General features: G+C 36.4%; 1 protein-coding gene across 2 annotated transcripts in view; it reads right to left on the bottom strand.

The window, feature by feature from the left end:
* Nucleotides 1-4,896: 4,896 nt before the first annotated feature.
* WDR26 (WD repeat domain 26) overlaps nucleotides 4,897-21,627 on the bottom strand; it is a 38,304-nt gene continuing 21,573 nt past the window's right edge. For both annotated transcript variants that reach the window (XM_068541761.1, XM_068541762.1), the window contains exons 8-14: nucleotides 18,905-19,045; nucleotides 14,969-15,088; nucleotides 12,943-13,088; nucleotides 12,552-12,630; nucleotides 12,148-12,277; nucleotides 8,334-8,519; nucleotides 4,897-5,623 (exon numbers count right to left, since the gene is read on the bottom strand). In XM_068541761.1, coding sequence (XP_068397862.1) covers nucleotides 5,598-5,623; nucleotides 8,334-8,519; nucleotides 12,148-12,277; nucleotides 12,552-12,630; nucleotides 12,943-13,088; nucleotides 14,969-15,088; nucleotides 18,905-19,045 — 828 coding nt within the window. In that variant the 3' untranslated portion in view covers nucleotides 4,897-5,597. The remainder of the gene's footprint in view (nucleotides 5,624-8,333; nucleotides 8,520-12,147; nucleotides 12,278-12,551; nucleotides 12,631-12,942; nucleotides 13,089-14,968; nucleotides 15,089-18,904; nucleotides 19,046-21,627) is intronic.

Genomic DNA, 21,627 nt, shown 5'->3' with positions numbered 1-21,627 from the left:
CATCAACTTTTCTTTTGCTTAAATGAAAGGGAATTGAATTGTGTTTTTAAAATACAACTCTCTTAAGATTTATTAAGGTTGGGGAATTTTCTGTACCTGGTGCTGCGATCTGGCATGAAACGTTAAGCTAAATCTGCAAAGTGTAGCTGTATTTAAAGACTCCAAGTAGAAAAAACTTCTCTCTTGCCTGTTGATCAGAGGAAGTGGCAAACCGTACCTTTAAGGTGGTGAGCAGTAGTGTAGAAGCGTTACCTCTCTCTGCCTCATCAGTGGATCTACTATCCTAAGCCGAGTCTCCACTGATTGCCTGCCAAATACTAATTTTTCGCATTTGAACTTCCTTTTTTCCTTGTAGTAAAAATCGTAAAGCCTACTTCTGTAATAATTCACCCTGATGGGCAATTGGTTTTCCTTTCCTTTTTTTCATAAATACAAATGGACTATATAGGTTTGTATACATTGAATGCTTTCTCCAAGGATATCTTTAAATAACTATATATTTGTTATGAAATAAATTTTAATTTCAAACTGGAAATATATTTTCTCCCCTTGTCAGCATATCCACTGCCTAAACGCATAATTTCAGACGCAGTAATATTTTTGAACATGTGGCATATGATTCCTTTAAAAATGCAAATGTTCCTGAGAGTTTTCTAAATTAATCCATGATTACGACACAATAGCTCTTTAAAAAAAAGATATCTCAACTGGCAAAGCAGTGCTCCATTAGACACCACTAAAAAAACTCCAGGTAAATCTATGGATGTCAAATTCAGCAAATCAATTGTTTTAGGTAAAAACAGTACTAGTTAGACACTCAGGCTAATAGGTATTAGGAGATTTAACACAGCAACAATTACTTAATTATTCATTCTGTTTATTGGATTGAAAGGGAATACAAACGATTGGTTAAGTGCTATGCACTGACATGGAAAATGTGTATTAAAAAAAAAAATCCCAGGAAAGCAAATCAAAGTTAATGTAGATTCAATTGAACAAAAATTTAAAGACATTTAAAATACTACACATTTATAAAATAAAAGTTAACAAAGGGTGTTTTGTAAATAATTAGTAGAACAAGTGAAAATAAATATATCAGAGACCTGAAGTTTCTTATGCTTTAATGAAATAATAAAGCAAAGAAATTTAAACTACTAAATATAATCTGAGAGGCAGTTGAAAAAAAAAAACAACCCAATATTGAAGAACACAATCCTTTGAAACATTTAATCAGTCCATAGCAAATAGTTATTATATATCAAAAGCTCTAAGTTTTAACTAGTTCCACCACAATGCCATGTAAATCTTGACAATTTAGAAATCTTGAGATCAACACTTAAGTTCTTTTCTTGATCTCTACAGCTTGGTTTGTAAGTACATACATGCTTTTGTGGATCTATTCCCCTCGCCACACACACACATTTTCAAGGAGCCAATAACATTTTTTTCCATCTGTGCCTAAAAATGTTCCGCTTCAGCTTTTAGCACATTGACCCTGATGATGAAAATGTTTTAAGGTAAAGATGGGGACACAATTTCAGTCTTATAAAAATATACCAGTATTAACCAAACCTTAAATTCAGAGAGGGCACTTCACATGTGCACGAGACTTTTAGTGAAACTGACAAGAACCCAGAACGGCTGTTTCCAGGACTTTTTATGAATTAAGTAATCTCTTTCACACACACAACACACACACGCACACATTTTTATTCTCTTAGTTTCATTAAATCCAGGCTATCTGGATTAAGTAGATAAGGGATGGGTTTTTATAGTTTTCATTTTTGCAACTATAGGGCAGCTACTATAACAATAGCTTAACAACACTGAAAATTTTCAATTAAGTTCACCCTGTTTTTAGAAAGTATCTAAGTATAAATGCAGATTCACCTCTTCTTTTAAAGTTAGCGGTTTAAATTAAATGCGATATGGTTTTTGAAATGGAAGTAATATTTTGGAGAACAACCCCGAAAGAGAAGTTGCTAAAATCTAAATGAGAAATTAAAACGAAATAAAGATATTTATACACTTTAGAGATGGGACAAAAAGGATATTAAGAAAAATGTCTTCTTTCCTCCCCATTCAAAAGTAGCCATTCTTCTGCTGTGAAAGAAACTGACATGGATATTTCCCTTTCAAGACATGTACATTATATTTACCACTGTGAGCAGAGGTGATAGGGTCAGTTCTTGTGTGCAGGAACCAACATCCTAAAAAAGAAAATTTCAAGATGGGGAGGGGTGGGGGAAAAAAGGGTTTTCTATTAATGTCATGAAATGCCACTCCAGAGGGAGAACACTCCTAATAATAAAAATTACCATATTACTAATACTAGTGTGATTTCAAATTAAGAAAATACTGATAAAAATTGATTTTCTTCAACTAGCAAGTTATTTTAATTACTTAAGTTTATTTTTAAAGTTAGGTAATCCCTTTCTGTTCTCCCACCCACTGAAATGGGCCAATGTGTAGGGGCATTTGCAAAAAAAAATTTCCTGTTTAGACTACTTACCTGGTTAAATATAACATTTACCGGGCCAATAAGAGCAAAAGAAATGTAGCTAGCTAGAATGAACACTAATGACATACAAAAACCCAAACTGAAGCTTTGTCATCCCTCCCAGCTAATTCCCCAACTCTAATTCACCACCCACACACCAGTCTTAGGAATCCCCAAATCCAACACTGTACTACTAATAACCAGTTATTTGGAGGAAAAAGACATTTAATTTCATACGTGCTCTAGCCCTTAATCAATGAATAGTAACAACAAAAAAACATTTTTAAGCACATGGAAATGAGCCTACTAACCTGATTTTTGGAGCCAAAATTCTCCACTCTATTTTGATCTATGTGCAAAAAGTATTGGTACTTTTCAGTTTATACATTTGTTAGTATCTTGCAGCTGGCTTGGTAGTATTCTCACTCTGTATATTCTCACCTCAAGCCTATATAGAGACTACAGCACTGTCAGAAGTTTTCAGTTAAGAGCTATGAGTTAGACCATCCTGCTATCAGGTTCTTTGTACCATAAAATCCTAGGTATCTTCATTTATTTTACCTTTCTAGCACAGTCGCTGCATGGCACATGCATGAAGTAGACGTTTACAGCAAGTTGGCACAGTAAAGTACCAGTATATATAGGAAGCTGCCAGTTAAGACAGACTTGGAACACAAACTCACCTAGCTGCTATAGAAACCTTTGCATAGTTGTTACTCCGTTTTAATGGAGTTATGTTCTTGTAAAATGTGCCTCACTTTTACTCCACTTTTTTAAAGTGTTTTTAACTGTACTTCAGAAGCACTCTGAAAACTCAGATCTAGGGGTGGCTGGGTGAAGTATAGTAGACTCTGAGCGCCAAATTGCCCCTGAATGGGCACAAATCTCCGTGAATGTTACAAATGTACCGTAGCACACTGTAACCAAATTTGTAAACAGCTGTGGAGTTTCTATGCCCACGTTTTTGTTAGTGACGTTACCATAGAGATTGGGGTGTATTAACGGCTTCAGGGTATACATGAATCACTTAAAATATGAATGGATTTAACTGTACTGAGGTAAAGAGAAGTTGCCACTTAATTATATACAGTTACCAATGAAGATTTTATTCAAGCTTAAAGTAAAAAGTAATTTTAGTTAAGAAAACTGAAGTACCAGATAAACTGTAACATATAGTTATTTTAACTTAGAAGTATCAAAACAGGAATTCTTGATGCTCTAAGTGGTGGTCTCTGCAAAATGGAGCTTAAAGAAATCTTTTACATTACCAATTTGATAAAATAATCTGCTGACCACGATCTGTCATTTTCTCTTACTATGAGCTTCTGGGAGAATCCGAGCTATTTTAAGGCCAATTGTGTTTTTCTTTCTTCTCCCCTTCCCTGACTTTACCATTTCTCCCTGCTACCTTCCCCTACCCACCCATCCCCCGATGGAAGAACTCCTAACATCCAAGCCTTTCTCTTCTTTGTGGATTCTGAAGGCGTCTACTCATGGTAATAATATATTATAGACTTGGCTGGGCCGAAAGGGAACAGTGTAAGACTTTTTCTTCACCAGAATCTTATTTTGGGGGTATTCCCACTCCTCTTCCCAACATAACAGCTATGGTCACCATATTTATATCCTCTCCTAAAGAGGGGAGGGAATTTCAAAGGAGACTACGTATGTTGCACTCAGCTGTTATGGGGTTTAAAAGCACAACGTGAACATCAGGCTTTTGGCTTATTTTAAACGTGAAATTCTCAAAATGAAAAGTGCTTTTCCATGAAGGAAACCCTTCCTTAAACTAAAAGGGGAGGGGAGAGGGAGACTATCCACAGCACCAGTTTAGAATGAGGTTCAGTATGGCAATATCTGAAAAACTGAGAAGAAATATTCTTTAAATTTACGTATCCCTATATGTCAAAATATTAAGGGCAATTAGAGAAATGACTCCTAGGTTTTAAACCCAGTTTAAGTATGTCTGTAACCTGCTGAATTCTTCTAACAAGCTCAATTATACTATGAATTTCCAAAGTGTTATATCTGCTGACTTCTACTCTCTTGCTAGATCACACCAAAATGATTCCCCAAGTTGAGAACAACTTGGAACAAGCTTTGTTGAAAACCTAAACTGACTACTGATCTCTCATGTTGGTATAAATTTAAAATTCTCGTTATGAATCTTGAATTTCTTGAAGATCAGGTACTGATGTTCCTTCGGGAATAAAACAAAAGGGGGAAAATCTTCAAAGCGCTACCCTGAACTTCCTGTGTGATGTCCTTCCAAGCACTGTTTCTGACCAGGTCTCATGTGGTATTCCAGAAGAGCATCAGTTATACTGCGTATCTAAGTCATAGAGGAAACTCTTTTTAAGCTGGTTTAGATTCCAAATGTATACAAATGAAGTCACTTTAATCCTATAAATACTTCTTAATTTATTTTTAAAAAATTGTGCTGTTAACCCTTTTACGGGGCAACAAGCCATGTGAAAAGTACAAAACTTTTTGTCAAATGTAATATTGAGAGTGCTTTTGACATAGTTCACTGGTTTATCATCTGGATCAGTATATACTGCGCAACGGGCAAGGCTAGAATCCATGAACCAAGCTGCAAAGATCTCAAGCTAAATAAGGCGGAAAGATTTGGAGAAACAAAAGAAGGAAATTCTTTCCTATCCAATGTATACTCTTCAGACTAATGCACTCTTTCTATCAAGCCTTCTAAACTGTTAAATAAAGTTTTCCAAACAAGCATTTAAACTTCATTACACAGAAGAGCAACAAGAATGGATCCTGCCCGACAAAAGGCAGGAGGGAGAAAAATATATACTGAGTTCAATGGGTAAGCCTGAATGTAGCACAGTTCTTCACAACCGATGGGGGGATAATTCAACATGGTGTCCAACAACGTTCTAACGACGTGCTTCATCTCAACTGGTTACTATGAAGCAAGGTGTAAATGTTTGGCCCCAGTCGGGCTTCAGAAATGGTTCTTTTTTCATGACGAGCATGTCTGTCCAGCTATCAATCATGTTTGTTTGCACCAAATCCCAAGCCATTAAAATACGACTAATTTTAAGTTAAACAGAAGTCGTCTGCTCCAAATTCGCCATCAACTATCCATGCTACTGCATTCCTCTGAATGAAGACAAGATGAAATGTGTATTGGGGGAAAAGAGGAAGAAGAGGGGAGGGGGAGAAAAAAGTTACCAGTTAGAAAGTTTTAAAATCAGCATCATGACATTACAAAATATCGTAACATTAGAAAACAATCACATCAAGGCAAATTCTTGATACTTTCATCATTATTGTTAAAACTGTGTCCACATCACATCTTAGGCTATATATTACAGTCTAAACTCAGGATTATTTTGAATATTGGAGAATCCAAGAGAATAATCATATTGGAATCTCATACTTTAAAAATGAACCTTGAAATACTTATGCAGAATAGAAAAATCTTTATGGTAGTTTACAATAGAAGAGAATAAAGAAGATCTGGCAGCCCAAGGTAAACTGTGCATTATAACTATGTATTTAATTCTCCTTTCAGTGGCTCAGTTTGAAATTCTGCAATATCACCCTACTCTTCTGTGTGTGTGGGGGAGGGGTAACGTGTCAACAGCTCTACCGATACAAATTCACACACTCTACAATGCACCCATTTAAAGTGGACAATTCAATAGGTATTAGTGTATTCACAGGATTGTACAACCATCATGACAATCAATTTTAGAATATTTTCATCACCATTAGCAGTTGTAAGCAAACCCTCACCCCCCAATCCTAAACAACTACTAGCCTACTTTCTCTATGGATTAGCCTATTCCGGACCATTTCATATAAATGGAACCACAGTAGGTGCTCTTTTGTGTCTGGCTTGTTTCACTTAGCATATTGTTTTCAAAGTTCATCCATGTTGTAGCATGCATTAGTACTTGATCCTATTCTATTATTTTATACAGTCCTCAAAAAAAAAAAAAATGCAGTATGGAACTTTACTGTTATAATAGAAGGTCAGCAATTCTTTTTGAAATTAAGTGAAATATTTTAACTTGAATGACTTATAGTATCTTAGGATATCATGATTTTTGAATGTCATTTCCTTAGCTTCATCTGTATTTTTCCAAAACGTCTATTCCAAACAGGTATTAATTAGAAAAAAAAGTTTTCAAGGTGGCGGGGGGCGGGGGGGGGGGGAAGAACCCAGAAGATGCCTGCATAAAAGGCATTAACCAAATTTCTAGTTATACAGAAGCTGTTTTCCTATTTTAGGTATAAATGAAATTTTAGGGCTATACCTATGTTGCAAAGCACAACTGAAAATTGCTGAATTAGACCCAGTTCTTACAATTGGGCCAAGTTTGGCTCACCCACAATAATGAGTATCCACAATAGCTAAGTTACCAAATAGCAGTGTAACTTTTGTTTCACAGTAGTGGAAGCATAAACATACCCTTAAAGGTATGTCTAAAATAAATCCACCTACAAGGTAAATCTGTTACTATATACCTAATGTTTTCCTGCTTCTTCAAATCAAATATGTTTATTTGAAGAAATAACTTCCAAAATGACTACTAAAATTTGAAAAGCACATGTAATCTCAGTTATACATCTCTAAAACGTCTAAGAGAGTGGGGCTTGAAACCTAAAGAAGGACAACAACGAACAGTAGGAGATGAACAAGATTTTTGGTTTTAGCTGATTTCACAGAGGAATGTTAGAATGTCATGTAGTGACGTACAAATACAAAAAGGTCCTTGAAGGTTCTGAATAACTGAACAGTAATTCTCAAAGTTTTTGACCTGTGTGCTCTTCATGCTTTTTACTCTCATCTTTGGCTGTACATCCTCACCGACCAGTGAGATCTGGTCAAGTCTTTTACAGTTTGTACCACAAAGACAAAAGCACAAGAAAATATGCTTTTAAACCACACATGCTACCCTGACAACCCTCCTCCTCTAATAATAACTTAACTGAGAACGGTTGGTCATCTTTCTTACTAAAACATTTAGGTGGGACACTGTGAACAAAAAAATCTGTTTATCTGTTTCTAGGTAAATTACTCCTTTCTAAGCAAACTAAATATTTTTGCTCTCGTTATCTCCTCTCTCTAGTACCAATATCTTGCTCAATTAAGCTATGTCCTTAACTGTTAAGCTTTTTGGCTTTGGGCTTTCTTCAAGTATCTGAAAGTAGTGGAAAAAACCTTTCAGACCTAGATCTGAAGACCTGGCAGCTCTCAACAAGTTAACTAGTCTTGCCATGCTTCAGTTTTTACATCCATAGAAATGAGGATAAAAACACTTCTCTACTTCTCTTACAGGGCTATGAAGATGTTACACAAGACAGTGTATATAAAGGGCCTAGCAGGCTGCCTGGCACACAGGTACATGATAAATCTTAGTTCCCTTCTTTTTCTCTATTGGTATTAACAGATATTTATTTTTAAGGGTAAAACCATAATCAAGATCATTCTAAAGTTGTTCAAATTTCATATACTAGCTATTTTTCATGGGTATGAAAGTATAAAATACTTCTTGCTTGATGAAGCAAGATTTTCAATAAAATTTTGAAAGTAGCAATACTAACTGGATGTAAATGAGGTGGCACATCCCAGCTTATTCTCCCCACTGTCACCAATAAAACAAACAAAAAAAATACTGCTGTGTCTTAGATTAATTAAACTTCTGCGGAGTGAGATATAGTGTACAATCTCTAAATGAGGGGAAAAAATCGATTGTATCCTACACTTTAAATAAAGTGCCGCTTAAAAATGCTACAACTTTATGATAAGCAGGGCAACGTTTCATCTGGAGAAAACACAGGGATACTGTGTGATGGTTACCTTCAATATTCTGGTGGTCTATAAAAGGCGCTGGTCCCCATATTCTAACGGTGCCGTCATCTGAGGCGCTGGCCATCATGGATGGGATCTGTGGGTTCCAGCTCACACAGTTTACGGTACGTGTGTGCCCCGTCAGCTCCGCGATTGGCAGTTCACTACGTTTGTGCCAGATGTAAACCTTGTGATCTGAATAAACAGTAATTCAGAGAAAAGTCAGGGAGTTGTTACATATTAACAAAACCAACTGATTTTAAATTTACTGCTCATTACACATAGAACGTATAACTTATTAGAACTTGAAAGGACAACAAAAACAATGAATAATTTAACAAATTACCTTTTGAAAAAAGCCATTTTAATAAAATACATTTTTCCCTGTTACAGATGACTGACTAGCTTGCAAGTCACCACAAAATCTATCTGTAATATTCTGTAATACATAATATATAATCACAGCAAGATCTTTGAATATAAACAAATCTAGGATAGAGACAGATTCTATGGAAATGAGAGGTGACAGAAAAGCAATGTATCCAAATTCAAATATAGCAATTATAATAGCTAAATATTGAGTGCTTATAATGTACTAAGTATACTATTTAATCTTCACCACCATCAGGAGGTGGGCACTATGCTTATCCCCTTTATGGATGGCGACTGAAGAACTGCAAGTTTAAGCAATCTGCTCATGGTTAACAGCCGGTAAATGGTGAAACTGGGGTTGAAATCCAGGAGGCCCTGCTCAAGAGTTTACTTGTGAGGCTAGACAGCATAATAATATGACTTTGTAGTAGTCTATTTGTAATCTCATGAAGTGACCATAAAAAACAAAAACCCTGACAACTTTGTGATAAACTAATCTTCAAAAACAAACAAAGCAAAACAAAACAACGGACTAGTACAGAGTAGAAGTTCAGAGTACGGGCTGTAGAGTCAGACTACCCAGTCCACACGCTCTCTGCATCACTGACCAGCCGTGTAACTTTGGGCACATTACCCACTCTTTGCAACTCCTCTGTAAATGGGGATCTGTACTTAACCTCATCATGTTATGAGGATAAAGTAAGTCTGTACATGAAGAAGTGTTTTGAACAGAGTCTAGCACGTAGTAAACACCATGTATTACCACAAAGAGTTAACGAAATAGAAGTGATGGCTTTTCAGCAGAAGGTAGAATCCCAGGGTAAATTAGAAAAGCATCCTATCTGAAGATCTGTCAATCAACTATGTGATCAATGTGGGAACTTTCAGTGGATGTGCTGCCAACTGAGGAAACTTCAGAGTGGTGAAAAGGTAATAAACTTGTGGTAAAAAAAAAAAAAACATGCCTTGGTTTCAACTTATAAAGATAAAAAGTTGGAACTGTTTCTGAACATTTTTTTGAGTATGTGAAGCAAAAGCTAAAAGGCACTCACTGAAGTACTGAATTTATCTTTCCTAGAGGGTACTTATTGTTCAATCATTTCTGAAAATAATTTTCTTGCAATAAAATAAAATTAGCAAAAGGAAAAAAAAAAAAAAAAGCCCAGACTAGCTATGTTTCCCCTTGGACAGAGCAAGTCCACAAAGAAAGATTACAGGCTTGAAAAGTGTGAATGCAACTGAAATCTGCCTACATTTGGATTTGTGAACACATACCCGAGGAGGATATTTGCTGAACAGTCAGCAAAAATTAAGATGTGAAGTAGTCAAGGTCAGAATGACAGGCTTTATGATCAAGCTCTGCTTACTGTACCAGTTTAGGGAATCCAGTGCCTATGCAGAGGTAAAAAATAAGTTTTTCTATATATTTCCAGCACAATGAAAAGGCTGGAGTAATGGCATAACTTTTAGGGGGGAAAGGTTTCCTAATTGCTCTATTTTATACTGACATTCATATATTTGGGGATTTGGAAGGTTCTTGGAATATATTTGACAATAAATGACAAATGGATTACTGTGGTCATCTTGGGAGATAATATAGTTGCTATATCCACTTGGTGTTGAAAACACTTTTAGAACCATTCTAAACCACCTGAATCATGAGAATGCTAATCTCTTTCCATCATAGTTATGTTTCATTTTATCCCTAAGCAGAATATAATGTGTGGCTTAATTACATTATTCATCAGGCTTAATTCTAAAGTTAGTTTGGGCTTAAAAAAAAAAAAGATTGGCATCACTAGGGATAATGGTAGCAACACATATTTTTAAAGCACTTCTAGGTTACATAGTGTTTTTAGAAAGAGCTATAGGGGAGGGATTGTGAGGCATAATTAAGAGGCAAAAAACCCACCAGGAGCAGGATTAAATAGAGCAAGGGGAAAGAGATCTTCGAGTAGGAAGAGCTAAAAAGCAGGCAGAAGGCTTAATATGTTTAAGGTCGTATCAAATTAGAAGCCAATGGAGAACCTAGAAAAAAATAACATGATTAAACTAACAGATAAAAAAGATCTTCTGACGGGAAAGAAGTGAACTCCCAAATCGTTACCCAGCAAACCACTCTTCTCAATCTTATCTGACTGATTTTTGTGGGGAAAAGAAAGAAAAGATAAATTCATATGCTTCATGTTAAAATCTAAATCCCTACATGTCTCTTTGTCTTAATCCTTAAATACACCTTATACACAAAGGAAAAACTCATGTGTCACTTTGTGATCCTCTTAGCTACTGAGATCAGTTTTTTGTCAGGAAAGGGATAATAGAAACATCTTACACAGTAATTGAACATTACCAGGTGTTTACCAACATAACCCAGTTCCTTGGTCTACCTTGGAAAACGAGATTCAGTTTTTTAAAAAATGACTTAAATAATTTGCTTCTATAGTACTAGAACAGTATAGTGGCTACTCAAGAAAATGTGTTGAATGAAAATTTTCAATAATTTGCCATTATTTATGTTTCTATCACCTTAAAACGTATACCAACTTTTAATACTGCCTCACTTATTTGTGCTTGCATATTTTAAACAATTTCTATTTTAAATCAGACTGACTAGTTTAGGCACATGCCTGCCTGAAATACCGATGTTATCAGACCAGAGAATAAGTTTATTCAAAAAGGTAGTAGACACAATTCTATAATTTCAGCTTCTCTGAGACCATAAGAATCCTAAATTATTTTCTTTGGTCACTAAAGAAACACTGAAGATCTAACTATAGTCAATTTTGTCCAAGATCAGGTAAAACATAATTAACCTTGATCTTTAAGATACTACTAACATGTGAAAACCATCAGTCTCATGAAAAAAAAGTCGGGGCTTCCCTGGTGGCGCAGTGGTTAAGAATCCGCCTGTCAACGCAGGGGACACGGGTTCGAGCCCTGGTCCAGGAAGATCCCACATGCCACGGAGCAACTAAGCCCGTGCGCCGCAACTACTGAGCCCACACGCCTAGAGCCTGTGCTCCACAACAAGAGAAGCCAACACAACGAGAAGCCCATGCACTGCAATGAAGAGGAGCCCCCGCTAGCTGCGACTAGAGAAAGCCCGTGCGCAGCAACGAAGACCCAACGCCAAAAAATAAACAAATAAATAAAATAAATCTATTAAAAAAAAGTCAACATAAGAGAGAATAAAGATTTAACTAAATCTTGATTTGACACATGCACCAAACACACCTCCACACAGCCAAAATAGGCACTATTAATTTGTGACAACAGGAGGACTCAAATCATTCCAAGAAAAGGAAATTAACAGTGCACTGGATAAACAGCTCATACAATTTTTGATTTAACATCTTGAATTTGTTTGGAGACATGACTATGTTCACAAGTTGAGAGAATTATAGAACTTTCAGTCCATCAATATATGTGAACCAACAGAGACACAATTTACCTTCACTGCCACTAGCGATGAAGTCTTCATTATGGCCTCCAAAACATGAATGAATTGTATAAAACCCTTGTGTAACACCTTGATACTTTCTTACTAAAACTCTGTCTTGCAAGTCCCATAAATGAACTCCCTGTAAGCAAAAGAGAATTTAGGTATTTATTCTAACTCGACTCAAAAGAATTTTAAAAAGTTACCTGTGACTATCCCTTTGCCTGATGCACATTTTCATTTTCTATTTATGCGAAATGCCAACTGAAAAATTTCTAGTTGACTCTACAAACTTAAGGATCAAACACATGCAGTGAAATTTAAGAATTCACAGAAATACTTGTTTATATATACTAAAAATCACAATAAACTTTAACTAAGCTAAATTTTTCTGAGAATTATGTTAATAAACTCACCTGAGTTGCTACATTTAACAAAGCTAATCGGCCGTTCTTTGAAATAGTAAAAGACATAATGGGATGATCTTCTTGTACTCTGTAACCAAAAAATAATTTGTCAAAAGAAACATACTAAGAATCAAGACATTCGAATTATCAAAATACAAAATGTTCTAGCTTAAATATCACAAATTTTGTCTGTAATCACTATTATATACAATATTTCAATAAAGAAAAGGAATCTGAGTTAATAATTACTAAGTACCACCTGACTATCCACCCAAATTACCAATCAAACCAAAACCAAAAACATAATAAAAACTCTTCTTCTGAAGAAGCAAGTTCCACTACACTTTTATTTTAATATAAATCAGATAACTGTTGTTTAATGGATACAAAATATAGTTACATGTTCCTATCTGTAAGGTCCTCGAAGTTATATCCCCGAATTCGCTGGTGTGTATCTGATGCCAAAACAGTCTTCCCGTCACTCAAGCACCAAAGGCATTGCACTCTCACCCCTTCCCAGGAGTCAAGGAGATTACCATCTAAATCCTGAGGAGAAAATTACTATTAACTCCATTATTGAACAGCACTCAGAAAGCAAACAAAACCAAAAGAATCTCTTAGCATATCTTTTTGTAATGTTTGTCTTTTCCTGAGACTGATCTCAACCTAATTGTTCCATAAGTGTTTTTAATCATCAGAATTTGAATATAGGTCAAATTTCATTACAACAATGCCTAAGGGGGAAGGGGAGAATCTTAGTAAATCTATCTTCCCTTCAATAACCTACCATGCATAGATAAGTACAGTAAATACAAAGAAAGAAAGAATCCTTAAGTTTTAAGGTCTCACAACTTTTGGAAAAGAATTCAAACATTCCTTTAAAATTCACTATACTGGGACTTGTCCTATAATATTCACAAGTTGTGATATGGAAAACGATTACTAAAACATTAATTATAACTTTATAGGACTTAGGAATCTGTTATGACGTTTTTTAAAAAGTCACCAAATTTGTAACGTGCTGAGCAAAGCTCTTAGGATCGTTATCTTATTGAACATTCAAAGTTCTGAGAGGCATTCCCATTCCCATTTTACAGATTAGGGAACTACCAAAGTCCTGTATCCTGAAGGTTTAAACACTGTATGGGATGGCAAAGTCAGCAGAAACATATATGCGTCTTGAACACAGGGAATTAAGAACTAATGGCTTAAATGCTAAAACGTACAGCATGGTGACTATAGTTAATAATACTGTATTGCATATGTGAAAGTTGCTAAAAGTAAATACTAAAAATCCTCATCATAACCAAAAAAATTTTTTGTAACTATGTATGGTGACGGATGTTAGCTAAACTTATTATGGTAATCACTGTGTAATACATACAAATACTGAATCATTATGTTGTACACTTGAAACTAATATAATGTTATATGTCAATTAGATCAATCAATCAATGCAGTACAGTATTAGCCCATGGAGAGAAAGTCCAGAAATAAAATGCTTAAATTAGTATATTACAATGGTATTGACCACTTGAAATAACTTTTTAAAAGAATTGGAAAATCATGGGTATATCAATAAACAGTGTTGGGACACCTGGAAAAAAAAACAAACAAAAAAAGAAAGAAATGGCTTACAACCATGCTGAGATAACATGACACTAGATTCCACGAGTCTAGCAGCCAGCTTAGTGAAACTGATAATTTGTAGTGGCTACATAAAAGTCTTTATGATAAATGACCTACACTGAATGATTTGATGGGATTTATTATCTTATTTTAGTTTTAAAAATCTAGAAGGGCCTACTAGAACCATGCTAGGTAGTGATATGAGATGTGGAATCTAGATACAGAGTAATGACACGGGATTTGTATCACAGTTTACCTTGTCATAAGACTTTTTACCTATTAATTTTTTATTATCCCAACACTCCAAGATTAACAGGGCAGGTAATGATTAGAAGATACCTCAAATAAAGCCCACAAAGTTTCCTGGTAACACTCATCATCACTTTTATTCCTCAAATATTTAAAGACAGTCTCCTCATGAAATTCAGCGTTTTTTTTTTTGGATACAAAAAAATCCAAAGGGCCAGAAAACCCCAAAGAAATTAAATACTAAACCTTTTTGTCCCTATACATTAGAAACTTATTTATAAGAACAAAATGTTTAGTAGGACAATTTTTTTAATGTTTTTCTAAACTCAAAGCCTATATTTCGTATAAGCACTTGAAATGGTTTAAAAAAAAAAAAAAGAAATCCACAGAAAGTTCTATTGGACAGTGCTTTTCTAGAAAGATGGCAAAGTAGGTCTTCATATAGTATATTTTATAAAAGATATCAAGTCAAATGAATTCTTTATTTTTACAAAACTAAGTCCGCTTTTAAATAAGCAAACATTTGAAAGAGGGCACTAAATACTCACACACTGATAGAACTGCCCACGCTGACCTCCAGTCACAAAGCGTTTCCCATCTGGATTCCAAGCCACACTTGTTAAACTGTCTTCATGAGACTGGCTCATTTTTGTCCTTAGCTCTCCCGTCTACAAGGAAATAAAACTGTGGATGAGATCTTCAAGATACTCTTCTAAAGGAAATGTACAAAGAAAAAAAAAAAAAAAAAAAAAGATAGTAACTGGGATATCTGGTTAGTTTAATACTTCTAATTAGAGAAATAAACTGTTTAAATTGCCGTCATAGAAAGAGACTATAGCACTCAGAAGAGAAATTAAGGACTTGAAGGAAAACTCAGGAGTCAAACAATGCCTGGCGTATGTGATCCAAAGAAGAGATATGAGATAAACTCCAACAGAACTCTTGTCTTAAATCAATTACATTCATAAATTAAAACATGTAATTTTTCCCAAGTAAGATAATGAAATGCCCAGTACTACATACCTATTCCTTCTGAGTTTCCACTTCTCCTTAGTTCATAGTTCTTTATAAATTTTATTCTAAAATTGCAGTTCATGCAATTAGGAACTCCTTAAGAACATGATTAATAGGCAGAAAAACTATGCCCTTAAACTAGGCCAAGAGTGTAGGCAATCTAAATTATGTTAAACTTCATATTCAAGATGCTCAAAATGTAGTAGGGAAGATGGGAAGAGAAAAACAAAAATTATTTTTCTGATACGCAACTTTATTTCAATGAAAAGTAACAGAAAAGAATGAAGAACTTCTGTACTGTTTTAGCACAGTCATTTTAAAGCATTCCCAACTAAGCAAGACTATTTAGTTGGTTACAACCTTCAGATATCCTCCTGTTATTTTTTCTAAGTTATCCAACTTAGAAGGTAGACACATAACCATTTAATTTAGTCTTGATTCCATTTTGTTCATGGATTAGAAACAGGATCTGAGCGATAATAGCTGCCCTTGGTATAATAAAAAGTACATGGGCATAATTTTCCTGTGATAAATGGGTAATCAAAAGTAAAAAAAAAAGGTGCATGACCAGGAAATGGGGCCAAGTAATGAAAGCAAAGAGGGCACAAAAACCAGAATGTCTTCCTTACACTGAAAAAGAAAAAAAAAAAATTGGCAATCTTAAATCCTTCCCCTATATTGTTAACTGCTCTCAAGTCACTATTTTTTGGGGTTGCTCGATATAAACAGGTAAAAAAATAAAAGTTTAGAAACACAAATACACATGCAACAGCTAAATCCTCAGCATTTTCTATTCACAAATGTGTTAATACACTAAGTTCTGAAGGCAGAAATGGTCTTTTTCTGTTACGCTCAGGACCGTGAGTGTATGAGGCCATTACAGGTATTCCCTGCTTTTCGAAAGTTCACTTTCCGCCAAGTGGCTTTTACGAAGACCTACATTTTTACCTGTTTTTGCTAACCAAAAGACATCTGAAGAGGATTTTTGCTTTTACAAAAAAAAGTCCGTGAAAAGGGAAAATAGCGTTCAGTGTTTTGCAATGAGTTGTCACAGAGGCAGCACACACCCTGAAGAGTGAGAGTGGCATCGCTAAGCTCCTTCCCAGGAACTACTCTCAGCATCTCAGCATCAAGCTGCCATGGCTTTGAACTATGTAAGCATCTGTGCTTTATCTTGATTTACTTTGTGCACCCATTAGTAAGATGTGTCCTAAGCTAACTGCTTCTTCACTTTACGCCAGGGGTCCCCAACCCCCGGGCTGCGCACAAGTACCGGTCCCTGGCCTGTTAGGAACGGGGGGGGGGGGGGGGGGGGGCCGCACAGCAGGAGGGGAGCGGCGGGAGAGCGAGGGAAGCTTTGTCTGCTGCTCCCCGTGGCTCGCATTACCGCCTGAACCATCCCCTTCCCCTACCCGGCCCCAGTCCGTGGAAAAACTGTCTTCCACGAAACCGGTCCCCTGGTGCCAAAAAGGCTGGGGACCGCTGCTTTACGCCATTTCAGCTTATGAAACATTCCACAGGAATGCTCTACTTTCAGGTAGCAGGGGAAACCTGTAATTAGGAATCTACCTAAAAACACAAAGGAGCAATCTGAAGACTGACTTAAAAGGACCACTCTTTTAGAACAAGTCTATGTAACGTAATGCACACAGTAAAACAGTTAAGCTAGAACATAGTTTAACTGTCCAGAAATTCAAAATTGACTCAAAGGAAGACTACACAGGCACTACAAATTGAGTCTCTATTATAGGGTTATGACTATGTACCTCTCCTCCCTTTGAGGGGGGAAAACAAACTTTAATGGAAAAAACATTGTCTTTTAGGTCAGATTCACTTCAAGCCTGTTTACTTGAGAAGCCATCCCATCTATTCGGTGCTTTGCCAGCCCCCAAGCCCAATCAGAAATACAACACTGATTCAACACCGGTTTGATAAAAATGGCATAAAGACATTTTGGGGACAACTGAGGATTTTTAAATTATGAAATGAATATTAGGCATTAGAGAATTAAAGTTAATGTTCTTAGATAAGATAATGGCATTTGATTACGTAGGAGAATGTTATTGTTTAGGCGATACGTGCTTAAGTACTAAGGAGTAAAATATCATCTTAATTTACTTCCAGATGTTCTGGGTATGGATACATATATATATATATATATATATATATATATATATATATATATATATAAGTACGTACGTCTGTATGCGTGCATGCGTGTACGTATGTACACACGATATGTAACAAAATGTTAGCAACATCTGTTGAATCCAGGGTGGCCGGCACACAGGCCACCACTGTCATCACTGTGCTCACCTCTCAACCTTTCTCAGTGTTTGGAAATTTTCTGAATAAAAAGCTGGGCTGAAAGAGAAATCTTACTGTCGAATTAGCTTTATGGCACATCATCTTCAGGTACATCTTAGTATTCATCTGTCCTCTATACCGTCTTATTGTTTGAGTCACTTCTATGGAGCTCTATCTTCACTCTCTTGGTGAAAAGCAACGTACGTACTTTGAGTCCTCAAACTCAAAACCATACCCCGTCAACTTACACTTTCACACCCAAACCCCCCACAGCCTGAACTATTCCCCTGCCTAGAGGCTAAAAAACCAAAGAACGGGACTTCCCTGGCGGTCCAGTGGTTAAGATTCAGTGCTTCCACTGCAGGGGGCAGGGGTTCGATCCCTAGTCGGGGAACTAAGATCCCGCAGGCCGCACAGCGCGGCAAAAAAAAAAAAAAAAAACAGAAAAGAAACGTCTGTTGTTAAAAAAAAACAAAAGAAAAACACAAAAAAACCCAAAACAACCCCCCCTCCTGCAAAATCACCTAACCAGTCACCTTATAGAAGTTTAAAAAATAATTTTAAATGATAACTACAAGGTTTCCAAAATAAGAGTCTGTAGATAATGGAGTGAACTTAGTGCTGAATTTTTCCAAAACGGGACCCTAGATAAAGTGTTCAAGTTTTCATTTAGAAACTGTAATAAAACCCTTAATAATAAGTACTGAAAACATAATTTAAATTTACTAAACGAGATTGGAACATTAAATATAGGCAAGGAGATGGTGCAATTGCCATCAGAATGGAACATTTGGTGTAATGTCGATGTTTTCACACTTGAAAGATAAGTTTCGTGTACAACTGTGCAACTGTAAAACAACTGTAAAGTCTTTTTGAGGTATAAAGTACTACAGAAATAGTACAAATTATACACTACAAAGTACAACATCCCTAAAAATACCTACTGATCATTCTTTCAAAAATGCTACTATGCTCAACATAATATTTAAATTTAGTATAAATCTGGACACCTGGGTTCCATTTGATGAATTATCTTCTACAAGAGATACATCATGGTAATTTAGGTCGGATGATGCTGGTCTACAGATCATGAATAAAGTTATAATGAATACATGCAGTATGACTATACTTTGAAGACCAAACCAAGGATGAAATTTGCTTACTTGTACATTCCAAAGCCAAAGCTCAGAGCAGTCATCTGGGCCACAAGCAACAAGATAGTTGTCATCTGGACTCCATGCAATATAAGAAACACCGTAAGCATGTCCTTCTAAAGTTTTAAGCAGTTTTAGCAGGTGTGTATCCTAGGAGGGAAAACAAGACAACTTAGTTAACTCCAATTCCTAAAGCCCCTGGTTTTGGGGCACAAGAACTTAAACAGCTGCAAAGATGCACTTTGATAATATAATTTAATCTGTGGACATTTCCACAGATTTCACCAATTTGCCCCCCAACTGAAGCTCTAACAGCTTGCTTCATAAAGACTCGTTCATGCTGCAGTATCTGTTAAGCGTCTACTACACACAAGGGCGTTGTGTGCTAGATGGAAATAAAGATGACACAGACTTTGTCCTTATGAGGCTTTCAAGGAAACTGAAAACAGGTATAATAGAAGCTAACCCCCTCCTTTTTAAGACAGTTTTAGTGAGATATAACTTAACCATAAAATTCGCCCTTTTTAAAGTATATGATTCAGTGGCTTTTAGTATATTCACAGATTGTGCAACCATCACTACTATCTAACTTGAGAACATTTTCATCACCCCGAAAAGAACCCCCATACTCATTAGCAGTTATTCCCCATTCTCCCTCCCTCCAGCACTGGCAACCCGACTTACTCCATGGATTTGCCTGTTCTGGACATTCCATATAAATGAAATCATACAACATCCAAGTCTTTTGTAATTGGTTTCTTTCACTTAGCATGATGTTTTCAGGGTTCATCCATGTTGTGCAATATAACAGTATTTTATGCCTTTTAGCTGCTGAGTAATATTCCATTTTACGACTACACCGTATTTTGCAACATTTGGATTGTTTCCACTTTTTGGCGATTATGAATAATATTGCTACAACTATGTACGAGTTTCTGTGCAGACCTGTCTTTATTTCTCTTGGGTCTATATGTAGGAGTAGAACTGCTGGGTCATATGCCAACTCTGTGCTAAACATTTTGAGGAGCTGCCAAACTGTTTTCCAAGTGTCTGAACCGTTTTACATTCCCACCAGCAGAGCTATCACTTATTTAGTGCTGATCAGTAATAGCACTATCCACAAACACTATCTCATTCAAACCTCATACATCTAAAAGGTTAAGTATTAATTCTCCTCCCCCATATTTCAGGGAAGGAACTGAAGGTTCGGAAAGGTTACAAACTTGCCTTTGTTGATTACCAGGTACCACTGGGGATTTGAACCTGAGGTGCCCGACTCTGAAGCTTTACAGGATGAACTATATATAGTGCAAACACTGAAGTGGCCAGTGACAAGACTGGAAAACCTGACATCATTATTTCAGGCTAAAGGGTTAAATTTTATCCTGTGAGTGAAGAGCCACTTATGATTTTTAAGCTTGGGAATATGTAATATACTTGGTTTTAGGAACAGAACTCATACAACAGTGTGGAAGATGAATCGGAACGAAGAGACACAGGATAAGGACACCCCTAACGAGCCAGCACAGCAGCCATACAGTTAAGACAAAAACGAGGCCCTAAACTAACATGGTCAGGACTGAAAGAGGTCAGATCAAGATATACATGGGACGTAAAACTGACATGACAGGATGCGACAAGAAATGTTCACAGACAACCTCTAAGTTTCTGTTTGAGGGGCTAAGGATGGATACGGGCAGTGAATAGAGGAAGCAGGAATCTGGCTGACTGAAGACTTATGGAGACCTGTTTTGAGCCCGGGGGAAATCCCAGTGGTGATGACCCACAAGCAGTTAGAAATGGGTCTGGAACTGGCTTGCTAAAACAAGATTGGCAATTTGTTTGACAAAATTCAACAGTGCACAATGTAATCACTTCTGATTCTTCCTCGGGAAGATGACAATAGGTATGGAGTATTAGATCCCAGTATCATTAGGTCAAAGTGGCTTGCATAATTTAATAAGCAAGTCAGGTCTTTTGGACTAGTTCAAGATCTTCTAGGAACAAACTTTCATTCATAGTGGTGCTTTAGTTCTACACAAAGATCTGCTTCTAAACTAATGACAAACTACTACTACTACAGAAGTATTTAACTCAAAAACTAAATGTCCATCGACAGATGAATGGATAAAGATGTGGTACATATAATACAATGGAATATTACTCAGCCATAAAAAGGAATGAAATTGGGTCATTTGTAGAAATGTGGCTGGACCTAGAGTCTGTCATACAAAGTGAAGTCAGTCAGAAAAACGAATATTGTATATTAACACATACATGTGAAATCTAGAAAAATAGTACAGACGAACCTATTTCCAGGGCAGGAGTAGAGACGCAGACGTAGAGAATGGACGTGTGGACACAGTGGGGAAGGAGAGGGTGGGATGCATTGGGAGATTATGTTTGACATAAATACACTACCATGTGTAGAACAGATAGCTAGCGGGAACATGCAGTATAGCACAGGGAGCTCAGCTTGTTGCTCCGTGATGACCTAGATGGGTGGGATGGGGCAGGGGATGGGAGGGAGGTCCAAGAGGAAGGGGATATATGTATACATATAGCTGATTCACTTCGTTGTACAGGAGAAACTAACACAACATGGTAAAGCGATTACACTCCAATTAAAAAAAAAAAACAAAAACTAACTTGTTTCATGCACATTAATTAAAAAATACAACCCTGTAAAACAGGGGTCCCCAACCCCCGGACCGACACTGGTCAGCAGCCTG

Source organism: Eschrichtius robustus, chromosome 3, assembly GCF_028021215.1.
Source record: "Eschrichtius robustus isolate mEscRob2 chromosome 3, mEscRob2.pri, whole genome shotgun sequence".
Taxonomy (NCBI): domain Eukaryota; kingdom Metazoa; phylum Chordata; class Mammalia; order Artiodactyla; family Eschrichtiidae; genus Eschrichtius; species Eschrichtius robustus.
Note: the sequence above shows the minus strand (reverse complement) of the source record. Positions and strands in the feature narration are given on the sequence as shown.